The 15115-nt window shown below is 52.0% G+C and overlaps 1 protein-coding gene across 1 annotated transcript; it reads left to right on the top strand.

Moving 5' to 3' along the window:
• Nucleotides 1-30: 30 nt before the first annotated feature.
• LOC310647567 (uncharacterized protein) lies at nt 31-15060 on the top strand (the record flags this gene model as incomplete). The annotated part of the gene is made up of 16 exons (XM_083374886.1): nt 31-148; nt 1356-1432; nt 2232-2421; nt 3943-4108; nt 4719-5128; nt 6358-6438; nt 7709-7825; nt 8509-9179; nt 9539-9633; nt 9772-10391; nt 10732-10801; nt 13280-13368; nt 13731-13852; nt 14016-14203; nt 14315-14402; nt 14742-15060. The coding sequence occupies 16 exons, from the start codon at nt 31-33 to the stop codon at nt 15033-15035; spliced, it is 3396 nt and encodes a 1131-aa protein (XP_083231012.1). The 3' UTR covers nt 15036-15060.
• Nucleotides 15061-15115: the final 55 nt, after the last annotated feature.

The raw sequence follows: 15115 nt of genomic DNA, 5'->3' as shown, positions 1-15115 counted from the left end.
CTTTAAACTTCTTGCTTGTAAGCCGAAACCATGCTGAGCCACAAGTGTGCTGGGCACTGCCTGGCGATACTCGCCCAGGGTTTGCGCAATCCAGCCTTAAGACATCCTAAACCACCATCTATCCACGTAGGCTGGTTTGCGCAGCATGGTAGGTCAAACATAAGGGTGATCCTGACTGGCCCTAATGTTCATTTAGACGGCTGGACAAATAAATACACCATTTCTAGGATATGTGACTGAATGTGGAATTTTACTCCCTTCCATGCTGGTTTCTTTGCTCCAGCCAAACCTTTTGTAAACCCGCCTTGTGCAGGAAAGAAAAAGTGTGGGCAGAAAACCAAATTTAATCGCTTTGCTCACTGGCAAGATGGACCTGGACAGGGGTGCCAGGCATGCAAATACAGCCATCAGCCCAGGCTGAACAATAACTGAGCAATCGTAGCCAAAAAACCGGGGCCGGATGGAAAGGCAGAAGGCCAAGGTGGAAGTTCAAAAGAGAGGTGACTGTTCCCCTTTGAGCCTCGTTTTTTTGAGGGGGAGCGGGCAAGGGGGAGCAGAGCCTCAATTGCTTTTGTGCGCAGGGCGCCTGGCGCTCTGATTGTGCCGCCTCCCTGCCTTCTCTCCAAGGAGAGCTGTGCGGGCTTGGCATGCTGGGCTTCCCAGGCGCGGCCCCCTTTGACAGGGTGCCGAGCAGGGGGAAAGACGCGCGGCGGCAGCAGCATAATAGCTTTGCCTCCGAAATTCAGTGTTGATTAGAGGCGCTTTCGGGCTGGATTGTCGGCGGGCTGGAGTGCTTTTTTTTAATCACTACAGAAGCTCATTACAGCTTCCCAGCGACTCTCCCGTCCTCCGGTTCTCCTTCCCGATTAGCGCCCAGAGGCGGATGAATATTGGATGATTTCATTACATACAAATGCAATCAACAGTTTTGCATAAAATTTCTCCTCTTTTTCTCGAGTTTCAATTGACCCCAGCACCCGTGCTGGTGCCAGGCGCAAAACACATGCAAATGAGGGAGAACTTCCAGCATTAAAATCTCCCTCTGTTATTTGTGTGTGTCCCCCTGTAAATGTGTGTGTGTGTGTGTGTATAAATGATAGGTATGTAGGTGGGTGGGTGAGTGGAGAGAGAGAGAGAGAGAGAGAGAGGATGGATGGATGATATGGATGGATAGATGACATGCATGGATGGATGGATGGATGTAGACAGACAGACAAAAGGCGGCCTGCCCAGGAAGTTAATTAAGGACCAGTACAGACAGAATTAGAGTCCTAACCTTTTCATTGTCTTCTATTCCTTCCTTCCTTCTTCCTTCCCCTTTGATAAATTTCCAAGCATGTCCCAACTCTTTCCAGTGCAGACTGGATATGATGGATGTATGAATCGGGGTACGAAACCAGCCAGCATCGGAGGGGCCGTGGCCGTGGAAGCTGTGAGGCAGAGAACAACCATTTCAGTGCTACAAAAGCCAGGCGGGGCTTCTTCAAAACCACCTTTGGGGCTAAACAGGGAAACTTAGCGAAGGTTGGCACGTGCCAACCCCAACTCTCTCTGCAGTTCCCTCTTTCCTTCCTACCCAAGTCGAACCTGCCAGTCAAGAGGAAGGGGCCTCCAATGGTTAGAGCGCCCGCCTTTCAAGGGTGAGGGGGATTCAATCTTGCCCTTTTGAAGAGGCCAGCTCTGCTTTCCCATTCTTTCTTTCTTCATCAGCCCTGCCAGCGGGAAGGCTCGGCCAGGACACCAGGAAGGAGCGCTGGTGGCAAAATGCTGAGGAACCGAGGCCTGACGGCCCCTCCAGGAGGGAGCCTTTACCTGCAAGCAGCTGAAAGTTCACCTGAGGGCATCACACCCACTCTTCCTTGGGGGAGCAGCAGGAAAACCCTTGCAAATCCCTTTTCACGACTTCCCTTGGCATGCTTCCTAATCCGCTTATAGCTAAGGGGCATAATTTCTTGTGCCACTTAAACAACGGGCAAGGATGCCTTCCTTGGCCGCTGGGGCTCCCCCCCCCCCATGGAGGGGATGATGCCTTCGCCAGCCCAGCCCCCCCCCCGGACGCAGCCCCATTCTGAAGCAATTTCTATAAAATAAACTCTCTAATCAGGTAAATGATCCCATACGCCAAATTGCTGCCTTTCAGCTGCTCGGTTAACCTGTTTTATCCCCCGACTTCCAGAAAGTTGATGAGTGGGGGCCCAGGGAACACCCAGCAACTGTGTCGTCCCAGTTAGAGACGAATCTGGATCGGGGAGACCAGCTCCGTTGCACAGCGGCATCAGACCATATTTAAGCTAGAATCTGGCACGGGGCAGGGGGAGCTGAGTCAGTGGGGGTCCAGCCATGCTCTGGCCTTGACCGCAGCTGCGTACGGGGCTCTTCCAGCCCACGGGGGGGCACAACTCACCCCTGAGCTGGCTGACGGTCAGTCTATAGCTGGTGCCCAACTCCAGGGCTGGCCAGTCCCATTTCATGGTGCCCTGGACTAACTGTGGTTTATCCAGCAAACCACCATTAAGCAGGATCTGCCAAACCCAGCCCTGGAGGGGACCATCCCCTAGCGCAGGACGGAGGGGTGTGTGGGCAGCACCATGCAGCCCCCCGCCTGCCCCTTTGACCTGTGGCCTCCCCCTTGCAACCTGGAAGCACTTATGCCTCTGAAATGAATCTCTCGGATGGGGGGGGGGGGTACCTGTGGGACTGGTATAGCGGAGACCAGGATGAATTTGATTCTTTTCCTGGCTGATTGGGTTTCTCTTCCCAGACTTCCTGTCCAGCCTTGGCTCTTCACTTCTTATCCCTGGCCGGTTAAAGGCTGCCCACCCCCCCCTGCCCCCCCCAGACCTGGAAAGGGCTGTCTCTCTCCCACACACAAACACACACACACACACTTTCTCTCCTTCAGGAAGCAGCGGGGTCCACAACTCAAAGCCACCCACATTCTGGGCGTTGGTGAGCTGCACCCAACGGATGGCCAGTCGGTCTTTGGCTCCAGCGAGCACAGCTGGACTCCAAGCTCTGTCCCTTTCCTCCCGGCACTGAATTAAAGACCCCCCCCCTCTGGTCAAAAGGCAGGGGTCCTCCTCCAGCAACGGGGTTCATCCCCCAAAGTTTTATTCCAGCAGAGGCTGATTTCTCCAGCGCAGGAGTTTTGCAAAAGTCTCCGGGGAACTCTGCAGAGGAAGAGGCACTTCCATTTCTCTCCAGCAATGCTTCTGGGGTGCCCCCCTCCCCCACAATCCCGCAGGCTGCCTTCAGGGACGGTGCTCGACTGCCCCTCAGTGGCTCAGAAGCGCTTGGTCGCTTGGTTCGTCGATGCACAGGGGGCGGGGGGGGGGGGGAGGAACTTCCAGACAACCCTTCCTGGGCAACTTTCCCACGTGTGTATTTTCCTGCTTTGGACAGTTTTCCTGCCGTCAGATCTTGAATCCATGTGGAAATTATACGACATTGCAAGAGTCGGTCCCGCGGATATAACCGTTTCTCATCCACAGAGAAAGGCATTTAATTGCAAGGGAAAAAAAGTCTGCCACTAGCCTGCAGACAAAAACAGGAAACATATTTTGGGGTTCAGAAAAACCTGAGCAAGACGCCCTTGCAAGTTGTGTCTTCCCTCGGAAGGTTCTGATTTAACTGGCACTCAGATTTCACAGACGCCATGAAGGCTCCATGAAATCAGAGTTTTCTATAATCGTCCCCCTGCAAACACCCAATGCTGAGCTCCGGAGAAGGGCCACATGCCAACTTTGGGGGGCAGGAGTGCACCAGTTGCGTGGGTTTCCCCTCCTCTGTGCGTCTCCTCCGTTTCCGGTGCTTGAGGAGGTCCGAGAGGGCTCTCCTGTGTCCCGTTCGCTTTGACTCTCTTCCTCCTTGCTGGCTGAGTGAGCGGCAGAGAAGCCTGGCGGGACGGTGAGCGTGTGTTTGTGCCAGTCGATTCTTTGGCAGCTGCCCTGGGCACCTGTCCCCAAACAAAGGTGTGTCCCTTCCCGCCTCTCCTGCCGCCATTCAGGGCCCCTGCCTGCCTCTCGGCGGCCCTCAGAGTCGCTGCTCACTTGGGCGGAGAAGGTGAGACAGGAAGATTCATCAGAGGATTTACCTGGCTGGAAAGCAGGTAAGGCAGCTGTGAAGGCTCCTTAGCATGACACTGGCCCTAACCCCCCCCCCCGGAGGGAAGCTGATACTCCTGCGTATGGTGCATCAATTCAACCACGTTGCCAAGAACTCCCGACTATGTTTGTTATCCCTTTCGAACTGGGCAATCTAGGACAGGTCTAAGCAGAAGCCAGCACTGCTTCTTAGACGGCAAGAGTGGAAGAGGAGATGCCCGTGGCCCCTCAGCCAAGGTCTGTCAGCCACCAATCGCTGGGCTGGCTGAGTCTCCCGTCGCCAGGTCCACGGCAGAGGCTGCGGAGGGAACCGCCCTGGCCGTTTGTCTGCTCCTGCCAAGTTTCTCCTCCTCCTCCTCTCTGCCAACCGTCAAAAATACCAGTTTCTGGCAAGCCCGAGCATGTGTTTTGTACACACAGCTGCTAGGAGTGAAAACATTCATCACAAGCTTTTTAACTGCCAGCCTCTAAAAGAGGCTCCGAAATGCACCATTTGTTCTCCAGTGGGGGGGGCAACCCAAGGGATTTAGGGAGGTACCTCTCTCTGAGCCGTTCTTGCATTCCCTCTGCTTAGTATGGACTTACGCCATGCTCTCTTTTTTGCTTTGCTAACAGATCTGGCGTATCTCTGACAAGGCCACCTTCCTCGCTCTCCGCAGAAGCAATGTGGGGTCCTGAATTCTGGAGCCGAGTCCACGCCTGGGAGCAAGGCAGAGGCAACAGGCCCTGCTCCACCCTCCAAAAAAGGAGGGTGGTCTCTCTGGCCGCGGAGGGCACCCCTTGGAACGATGCCCTTCCTCTCCGGCCAGGCTTGCCTCCCGCCCCGCCCCGACACCTGGCTTGCAGGATCAGGGCCCTGAAGGAGAACCGACCCTGCGATAAGAAGCTGCAGGCCCTGAAGAAAATGATCCTCGCCCAGCGACGCAGGTGCATCCCCCGGCACCCAGAAGGGGAAACTCGGAGCACGAAGCCTCTGAAGAGGAAGGTCTGCAAAGCTGCAGCCTTCTCGGCCCCAGCCTGCCCGGGTTAGTCCAGGATGCCTTGTTGTTCTTTTGTGGCTCTGGAAACGCCAGCCCCGTCCGGTAGGCCTGCTGTGATCACAAGACGTCGACTAGTTTGACTGAGGTTGGCTAGGACAGAGTCTTGGAAGTCTGAGGATGCTGGACCCTTCTTACCCTCCAGTGAAATTGGGGAGGGGTCTCCCTGAGCTGCTTCCGGATGTCATGGCGTTGCTCTAGACTTGTAAAAATAGCTCAGCCTCTTTTGCTTCAGGAACAGCTCCTGCAGATTTCCACAAAGGCCACCTTTTTTACTCCCTAAGCCTGAGCTTGGGACGTGGGTGGTGGGCCCATTGTGCCCTTGGAGCGGCATGCATTCATTTTTAATAGCCATAGACTTATATACCGCTTCATAGTGCTTTACAGCCTTCTCTAAGTGGTTCACAAAGGCAGCATATCGCTCCCCCAACGATCTGGATGGATGGAAGGCCGAGTCAACCTTCTAACCGCTGCGTCATCAACAGCCCATTATGCACGTTAAGACCAACTTGGTTGCCCCCAGGGTCTTAGATGAAAATTATACGATACTCGTCCGTTCCAGACTTGCAGGCAGCTCGAATTCTGCGTAAAGCCTCCCCGATCTGGCCAGGTTCAGGGGCGCATTTGATGAAAACCCAGGGTTCAGTTTCCATCCACGTGAACCGTGTTGTTCTCGGAACGACATCAGGAGCGTTCTTCCATCATTCCCCAAAGTTTTCAACCCTTTTCAGCTTCCCCAGGGAGACCAAAAAGGAGACATGATCTGGATGAGCTAGTTCCACTTTACTGTAAGGCTACATTGACAGAATCTTGCAAGTCTAAAATCCAAAGCTCCCGTCTGCCCTCCTTTACGGCCCGAGAGGTTGTGGAGGGTCTCCCGGGCTAGTAACACCGTCGTTAAGTGCATCTGGCTTCCTCCTTGACTTTACTTGACAGGAGGTCGCAAAAGGGGATCACATGAGCCCCCCGGGATGCTGACACTGTCATAAATGCGAGTCAGTTCCCAAGTGTCTGAATTTTGATCGTGTGACTGTGGGGATGCTACAATGGTTGTAAGTGTGAAAAAGGGTCATAAGTCATTTCTTTCAGTGTCATTGTAATGTCAAGCGGTCACTAAATGAACTGCTGTAAGTAGAGGACTACCTGTACATGACCTTTCCTCACCGTGTCCCTTCTCGGCCACCCGTGCCATGTATAATATTTTCTCTTTGGTGAAGGTCACAGCGAAAGAGCCGGAAAGAAACTCAGAGCCGGCCAGGACTCAGCGCCATCTTCCCGGAAGGCAGAGAAAGGGAGAGGTGAGGCCACGGCGAGGAAGGAGCAGCCCCGGCAAACGGCCCAAACTTTTATCTAAAGGGTGAAAGGCAGAGAGGGGAGAAAAATGGCAGGACTGAAATGCAGAGGAAGAGAGCTTTGAAAAGACTTGGGTGCTGTGAACTGTGGCAGGCAGATGTAGAATCATGGGTAGGGAGGGGCCTTGGAGATCCACTAGTCCAGCCCTCTGCTCAAGGCAGGGATCCTCAGATCTTCCAAGTCAAGTAGCTGCTTGACTGAAGGAAGGAAGGAGATAGGAAATGAAGGGAGGGAGGGAGGGAGGGAGGGAGGGAGGAAGGGAGGAAGGAAGGTGAAAATCCCCATCTGTCTGCCCCCCACCTCGCCAACCTTGCCCCCTCCTGCTTTGCTTTAATGGATCGTTTGAAAAATGGCCGGGCCTTCCTCCCTGCTAAGAGGGCAGGTCATCCTTGTCCCAGGCCACGCGAGGCATCCATCATGGTAGCTGTCAGCGTCCCTGGAAGACGCTCCGGCCATTAAGCGCTGTCAATGAGGACATAAGGGAGATGAAGGAGAGGTCGCAGGTCGGGGGGAAAAGCCCTGGGAGGTTTGATGAATTGGAGTTTTGCAGCAGTTAACAAAAAATTAAGTCAGGCTGGGGATAAAATATTCATGGAAGCAGGAGGCAGCGGGGCTGGGCACAATCCGGGGGCTTCTAGCCAAGGGCTCTTCCCTTCCCAAAACTGTCCTAGGCCTGAAGCTCCAGCAGGGGGCGCCAGAAGCTTTCTTGCTCTGCCAGCCTTGACACTGAGCCCTCAATCCTAGCTTGGCTATTGCTCATCTTGGCTCTCCCAAGTGTCAAAGTTAATTTCTCTTTGCAGAGTGGCCTAACATAAGAGAGGGGTGTTTTTTTTAATCAACAATTATCCCTGAAGGAGCCGTGCGTATTTTTTGGGGGGGGGGAGTGGGGTGTCCTTTAGATTGGATCCTTTAGCATCCTTTAGATGATGACTTCACAGCCTGTGGAGCTCAAAGAAAGAGGAAAAAAAGTCAAGTGATTTTATGGTTTGGTCCAAGAGAGTTTTGCAAAAATAGGAGGGAAGAGGGTTGGTTTTATAAGTGGTGAAAACGTTGGAAACTGTTTATTTTTTTCCTCTTTTTAGCCGATTTATTTCTTATCCTCTTATCTTCCCTCTCCGCTTTCCCTCTTTCGTTCTGCCTTCCTTCCTTCCCACCTTCCTCTTCTCCTTGTCTCTGCCTGTTTCTGAAAGCTTTCTCTTTGTGTTTCAATTCCAGCTGTCACTTCCTTCGGGGTATCTGCCTGGAGGGAAGGCCAGAGGCTGGCCAGGAGCATTCTTGGCCCACCACTCAAATACCCGAATCTGAAAAGCAAAGGAAAGGGGCCTCTCCAAGGTACTTTTAGAGACACATAAAAGTTTATATATCTCGTTTATTCTGGCTCAGGACTCGCTGAAGGGAATTCTCACCAAACCGTCACTTGTCTCAGAGTCAGAGGTCAGTTCCTGCTTTCTCCTGGCAGGATTCGTGCCCAAACTGGCCTCCAGAGGGTGGTCAAAAAAGTCAGCATGGCCGCCACCAGGGCGCAAAGAAAGTTCTGCCAGGTTTCTTATCATCGCTTGGCTCTCGCCTTGATTTTTCCCAGAAGAACTTTCTCCTCTGTTAAGAGATGAATCCAAGGCAGCGAGTCCTTGTCCTTTCTCTAGAACCGCATTCCTTCCTTCCCTTTTTCTCCTCCTTTTATTTTTTTTCCTCCCTACCAATTCTCCTCCCTTCTCCTCTCCTCCCTCCCTCCCTCCCACCAAGTGCACAGAATCCATTTGCAAAAAGGAGACAACCAGAAGAAACACAAGGTGTGCAGAGAAGTTCAGCATGTAGGGGCTTTCCCCCCCCCCCCCACCTCGCTCTTTTGATCATTTAGTTCCCAAATTTCTGGCAAAGGAGGGGAGGACAGCGGAGGTTTTTCCCTCCTGGCAGCAGCCAGGCATTCGTGCGCGGGTGCTTTGCTCCCAAGAGTCTTTCTTTTCTAACGGGCGGCTGACAACATGGCTGAACTGGGTGTGTCTCCTCTCCTCCAGGATCTCAGGGGGATCCGTTAACAGGATCCCAGACGGAGCAAAGCTTCGGAGAAAATGCGCAGGCGGTTCAGCCAGAGAGGAAGAAGATAAGACACGAGAGACCCACCGCCGAACTAAACCGTAGGTGGCGGGACTGGGAGAACCCCGGCTGGACAGAGAAATGGACCAGAAGGCGCCAGAAAGCTCCAGATACAGAGAAGAAGGGTGAAAACCATCCGAGATCCGCAGGAAGAGCGAGGACAGCGGGATCTACAAGGGCTTCCTCTGATGGGGTGAAGACCACACGTCCTCCCAAGGTTCAAAATGCATCGGCTAAAAGGATGGGCCTGGGAGAGTCCTCCGGACCTGGCAAGGGAGGACCGAATGGGTCTTCTCTGAGAAGCCCAACTCCGAGGAAAGAAGGGCGACCCACCACCACGGGGGCAGAGGCCAGGAAGAAGCCCTACAGTCCTGAACAGGTCCGTGAATTCATGGACCAGAAGGCGGCTGAGAGAAAGAGGAGGATCCAGGAAGAGAGGAGGACCTCAAAGCAGGCCCAGGAGGAGAGGAAGAGGAAACTTCAAGAGGTCTACCGAAAGCAGAGAGAAGCAGCCAGCAGAAGACTGCATCATGCAGGACCACCGAGAGAAGACCTGGTTTCCGTCATACCCACCAAGAGCGATCTTGGCTTGGTAAGGACATCGCGGTCAGAAAGAAGCCATAAATGAAGGAGAGCTTTGTTAGAAAGTCCCCTGCTAAGACTGAGTCCCATAAGCCATTGTGGTTTAAGGTTACCTCAGAAACCGCAGCTGGTTTGCTGAGTAAGGCGTAATTGCTGGGCTCCTACCCAACTTCAAACCATGATTTAGGCTGGGGAATTCTGGGATTTGGAGTCCATACATCTTAAAGCTGCCCAGGTTGAGAAACTCTGCTGCCCAACTTCCAATGGCCCCCAACCCCCGGAATTCTCAGCAGTGGTTCTGGCTGATGGGTCCTGTTGGTGGGCGGAAAAAAGTTAATATAAAATGATTCTTCTTATTTTTAAATTTAGAAATGCCCAGGTGGGCAACCCCCAGCAAGAGATGACACGAAAGGTGTTTGTCGACCGTCACGGGCTCTGCTAAGGAAGGAGTCAAAATTCAACAGGTACGTGACAGTCGTCTCCAGCTGCATAAGCGTGCAGAGATGGGGCAGAGGTTTTCATTTATTTAATTTCTACAGCCACCCGACTCAACCAAGTGACTCTGTGTTCTTTCCTTTGGAATTCCACTGGGGTTCCCTCAGCGAGCTGGAGCCAAGGATGGACAAAACAGGACAGGGGACTCCGATGCTGGGATTATGTACCTCAATAGATCCTGAAGGTCAGCTGAGGACCCCTCTGAAACTCAAGCAGGTGGACATCTCCTCCCTTCGGGCCAGCCATCACTCACCGAGTCCTTTTCACTTCTGGAGAGAGAAAGTTATTGGCGTGGAGACACCGTTCTCCTTGGACACCTCTACCTCCCCTTCTTACAGAAGTAAGCAAGACAGAGTGAGGGCCATCCACAACTTAGCTAAAGATCTCAGTGAGCGGTTGGGGAGAGAAATGGAGAGGTTACAAGCCACCAAGGCCTCGAGAGACCAAGGATGCCCACCTGGAACTCCATCTAAGAGGTCTCAGATGACGACTCCACCTGCAGCTCCTCTTGAGAACTTTGATGCAGAGTCTATCCGGGCTTCAAGACCTTCACTGAATCCATCAATGTGTCCTCAAGAAAGGGCTTGTCTCGAGAAGGGGCCAGGCATCCCAATGGACAAGGAAGAGCTCATCCAACATCTTTTTCCAACTGATGGGGCTGGCCTTCAGGTGACGGACTCGGTTGAGAGAAGGCAAAGCAGGACTGAAGCAAAAGAACCGAAGGAAGGTTGGTAGAGAAGCTTCCTGCATTGCCCTGTGAAATATGAAACCTCTATTGGGCTGAATGCAGAACGAAATTTCCTGCATTGTGGATTTCAAAATTTTTCTTCCTTCCTTCCTTCCTTCCCTTCCTCCCTTTTTCTTTCTCTTCCTTCCTTCCTCTCTCCTCTCCTCTCTCTTCTGCTCCTCTCCTCTCTGCCCCCTTCCCCTTCTCTCTTTTTCCTTGCTTCTTTCTGCCTGCATGCCAACCAAAACTGCCACTTCAGGAAGTTAACGATAACATATTATCATAAAAACAAAATTATATTTACCCAAATCAGTTATGAATTTCTGTTGTTCTTCCCAAGGTCTTGCTCCAGAGATGGGATTTGGGGGGAAAGACCCTACTGGGCCCCCAGCTGGCCTCCTCACTGAAAGGTAAGAACCTGCCCTGGACTTCTTCACCCTCCACGGAGCCTTTCAGCCTCCTGCCCGTGGCGGACTGGGTGGGTGGGTGTCTAAACAGGCAGTGACATCCCATGCAAGATCTGTCCATTTTTAGCAGAGCTGTGATTGGACCACGATGGACTGGACTAGGATGGTATTAAACTTGGCTATTTTAAAACCACATTTCTACCAGGCCAGCATTTTCAGCTACTCTGGGATTGCTTAGGAAGAGGGACAAAGAAAGAAATTGGGAGTCCAGGGAAAAGTGAAAAAGAGAAGCGACCGAAGGTGATGCTTGGAAAACCACTCATAAAACATTGCTGAGTAGAGTTTGGGGTGTCACAAAATCCCACTTATTTTATGGGGTGTCCCGTAAGTCAAGGACCCATAATTTAATATATTGATTAAGACTTAAACGTTGCTTCGGTTATCAGCAGCAGCTTCCAGAGCTCACTCTCGCCTTTCCAAAAACTCAGCTCTGTGCAGTTTCGCAACGTGCCCACCAGATGTGGCTGTTGACCCGCTCATCGGGCACCGCTTGGCCTCTCCGGCTGTTGATATTATACTGAGAAGCCTTAAAAATCTGCAGAGAGATTAGACTTTCCCGAGGACGAGAGAATGAAAAAAAAAATCACCTTTTTTTTTGCTTCAGTTAACACTGTTCTCCCAGTCTCTCTCCACTGCTTCCACACCAAGCTTGTCCAACCTTGGTTGACTGAATAAGCCATGATTGGCTGGGTTCACACAACAGGCTGCCCCAAAGCTAGATAAGTTCAGCTTATCTGAGCCAAGCCACCCTTTTGCTTTTCTTTTGTTTTCCTCCCCCGTAATTTGGTATGGCATGAAACTTTCCCATGACGACAATTCCCATAATCCTTTTTGAAGGACCTGGCCTGCTCCCGAGAACGGAGATATTAAATTATACCGCCCCTTTGGGAGAATCTGTTTCAGCATATGGTGTGGGGACGGAACTGAAGTCTCTTGGTTATCTTCACGAGCGCCCCTCTAAATCCCCGCTGATCCCTTTTCTGCTCAATCTGAACAAGAGATTAAACAAGTGGATCCCGCAGATTTATTTACTGCAGTCGGTTTCCCCCGCTTTTATATACGCACTAGCCGTGTTTCAGCACTGGGACAGAGAGAATGAACGCTATATTGGATTGGACAGCCAATTTAACCAAATTTCACCGTATTGGAACTTTTACATGTAGTCCTCAACTTACAATCATTCTTTTAATGACCTTTTGAAGTTACAATGGCCCTGGAAAATGTGACTTCATGATCGGTGCTGCTAGTTATGGTTTTTGCATGGTCAAGTGACCAGATTTCGGATAGCTGGCAACTGGAATTTATTTATTTATTTGGATCATATAATCGCCATTGGCGACCTTCCCAGTCAATTCCTGGCTAGCAAAGTCAATGGGGGGAAGCCAGATTCATTTAATGTCCATATAAGGTCATAAAGCTGGGCACAACTCAGTTAATGATCACATCGCTTAGCGACAGAAGTTCAGGTTCCAAATATGGCAGTCCACATATTTGGACTACCTGAATTGTGGGACTGATGGTGGGTAATTATTGGGCCCTGACAGCAGGCAGGAAGATATGCTTAATCCTTTCTTCCGTCCTGAAGTCACCGTGAAATTTGTGCTTGCAAACTTGCTTGGTGCACAGGCAGAATCTCCCACGTTGGCACGCTTGAAATGCCGTTTTTTTTTAAAAAGCAGGTCCTGAAACGCTCCGGCACCTGGGACACCTCTCTAGGCAAGATTTGCCCCTTGAGAAAGGAAGGAAGGAAAAACAAAATTCTACCCTTTCACCCATCGTCCCCACCCTCTGGCTTATAAGTCGCCCTTCTCCCTCCCCTCCCTTTTCGCCCCCTACTCTGCTGTTTCTGGGTCATCCTGTGACAAGGGAAGGAAAAAAAAGCTTATTAACGTGAAAAATGAAATGAGATTTTTGCTAAGCAGATTGCTGATTGGAATAAAAACTCAGCCCCCCAGTCTGTCTCCTTCGACTCCCCGCCCGAGGAAGCATCTGCCAAGACTTTGTGTCCTTGGCTTTGCCTTTCCCCCAGATCGAGAAAAGTCGTCTTTTTCACACATCCGTCGCTAATCGCTTTAGCCGAGCTCTCCACTCCTGATCCCCAAGAATAAAAGCCGTCTTAGCCCACCTCCTAAGCCCGTTTTCTCAACCTTGGCAACTGGAAGATGGCTGGACTTCACCTCCCAGAATTCCCCAGCCGGCAGAAAAACCCTCACAGGTCACTTTTTCCAGTGCTGTTGTAACTTCAGTCTCTGAACAGAACGTTGCAAGTCGAGGATGATCTGAGGCTGTTTTAGGAAGAGGAGGGGTTGGGGCGAGGCCACGGTGTGTGTGAGAGGGACGCAGCTTGAGGGGCGGATCAGGCTGTTCTGGCTTCGTGAAAGTGCCGCATCTGAACTCACAGCTCTTTGCCTTCCATTGTAGTGGGTCGATCCACCCGCTGGCTGGAATCCCAAAGGATGCTTTGGAGAAGAACCAGCCAGAAGGAAGCAATGCCCAGAAGAAGCCTCCAGGTAAGATGCAAAGAAAAATGGCACAGGCGGACTTGTTCCTCCCCGAGGGTGCTGAAGGGTCAGATTCATCAGAAGTATAAAGTATAAAGGCATGAACCGAATTCCAAAAATTCTAAAAACCCAAAGAGGGACTAGCAGCAGGAAGCAAGATGGGCAGCAGATTCCCAAGCTTTGTGATTTCGTCTGTCTGTTCGGGGAAGAGTTGGAGAAGCCAACGATAGCGATTTAGTATACGTGGGCATCACTTATGATCACTGCTGCATTTTACCACGATGCTCTGCAATTACCTGCAGACCGAGGGGCCAGAGCCATTGCATTAAAAACATCAGTGATGTCTGAAAGTTCCACTTCTCTTTCTCCAGAAAACCAAGCAGGACCCGGTGGCTTCACAGCGCAGCACCGGCCGCCCGGTTTTCCTTTCCCGCCATTTAATTTGGCCCCCGGAAAAGAAGACCCATCCGAGCCTGCAGGTTCAAACAGCCAGGTACCCTCCTGGGGCTGAGCCACTCCTCCTTTCCTCACTTAAGAAGGAAAATCGAAACCATCTTTTGGCGCAAGGACTCCGGGTGGTCCTGGGGAGGAGAGGTTGCCTTGGCAACGGTGCATCCTTTGGGACATCTTTACCAGAGCTGTGTTTCTGTCCTCAGTGGAGTCAGATTGGCCACTTCTATGGAGGGTCCGGCTCCTTTGGCCGGCTCAGCCTGACTCTGGTGGAGCAATCTTTGAGGGAAGAGGAGCTGCGGGCCCGGCACCAGAGCGCCCTTCTCCGGCTGCGTGAAAAGGCCCTCCTGGAGAAGGCCCAGGCGGAGCTGGCTTGGCTGGAGCATGGGCAGCGGTGAGGACCCCTTGGCCCCACACAGCCCCCCTCTCTTAGACTTGCTGACTGGATCCCAGGGACAGAAATCCGCTTCCCACTGTTTAACTTCAACCTATTTCCTCCTTTCAGCTCCCCACAGGGCTTGCAGGGAATAGGAGACCCATCCTCCACAGCCGAGAAGCAGCTCTCCATCCTAACCAGGTTGAAGCAAGAGCAGGTGACAATATCCGGGGAGGGGAAGGGAGGAGGGAGGGGAAGCTGGGGAGTTTGTTAGCCCTGCGAGGTAGGCCAGGCCAGCAGCCCAACCAGGCCTAGTCAAATGACTGGGAATGGCAGAGGATAATGGGACTGGTAGTCAAACCCTTCCAAAAGAGGACATCCAGGAACGTTGCATTTGATCTGGATGAGTAAACAACTCCAGTTTCAGGGCAGGAGCAGGAAACAAGAATGAACATCTGGACTTTTGGATCGATCGATCAAGGAATCCAATCCGATTACCTGATTTGTCGGGAAGAGGCGGCCTCACTGTCTCTCTTCTCCTCCTTGTTCTCTGCAGGCAGAAATCAGGCATCTGCAGAACATCGGCCGGGCTGCTCATCAGGAGCGCAAACTACTCCTCCAGCAGCGAAAGGAGCTCCTAGAAGTGCAGAAGACAACCACACAGCTGTGGCTACAGCTGGCTGGGCAGCAGCCACACCAGGTTTGTGAGGTCCATGCAAGAGGACCTGTTGTTGCTCTTCTTTCCAGCTTCCAAAGTATGAGAAGCCCCCCTCCAGATATAAGTAGTGCAAACTATTTGAGGGTTTTTACAGTGGTTGGATTCTGCGCTTCCCATATCAACACGCAGTAACTCGTCCATAAATTAATGCCAGAGCTTTAATTTGGTCTGGAATTTATAGCCTGGGACCCCTGTTCCTTGGAGATAAGCCC

The sequence above is a fragment of the Vipera ursinii genome (genome assembly GCF_947247035.1).
Source record: "Vipera ursinii genome assembly, chromosome: 16".
Lineage (NCBI taxonomy): Eukaryota > Metazoa > Chordata > Lepidosauria > Squamata > Viperidae > Vipera > Vipera ursinii.
This window is presented reverse-complemented; position numbering and strand designations above follow the sequence as displayed.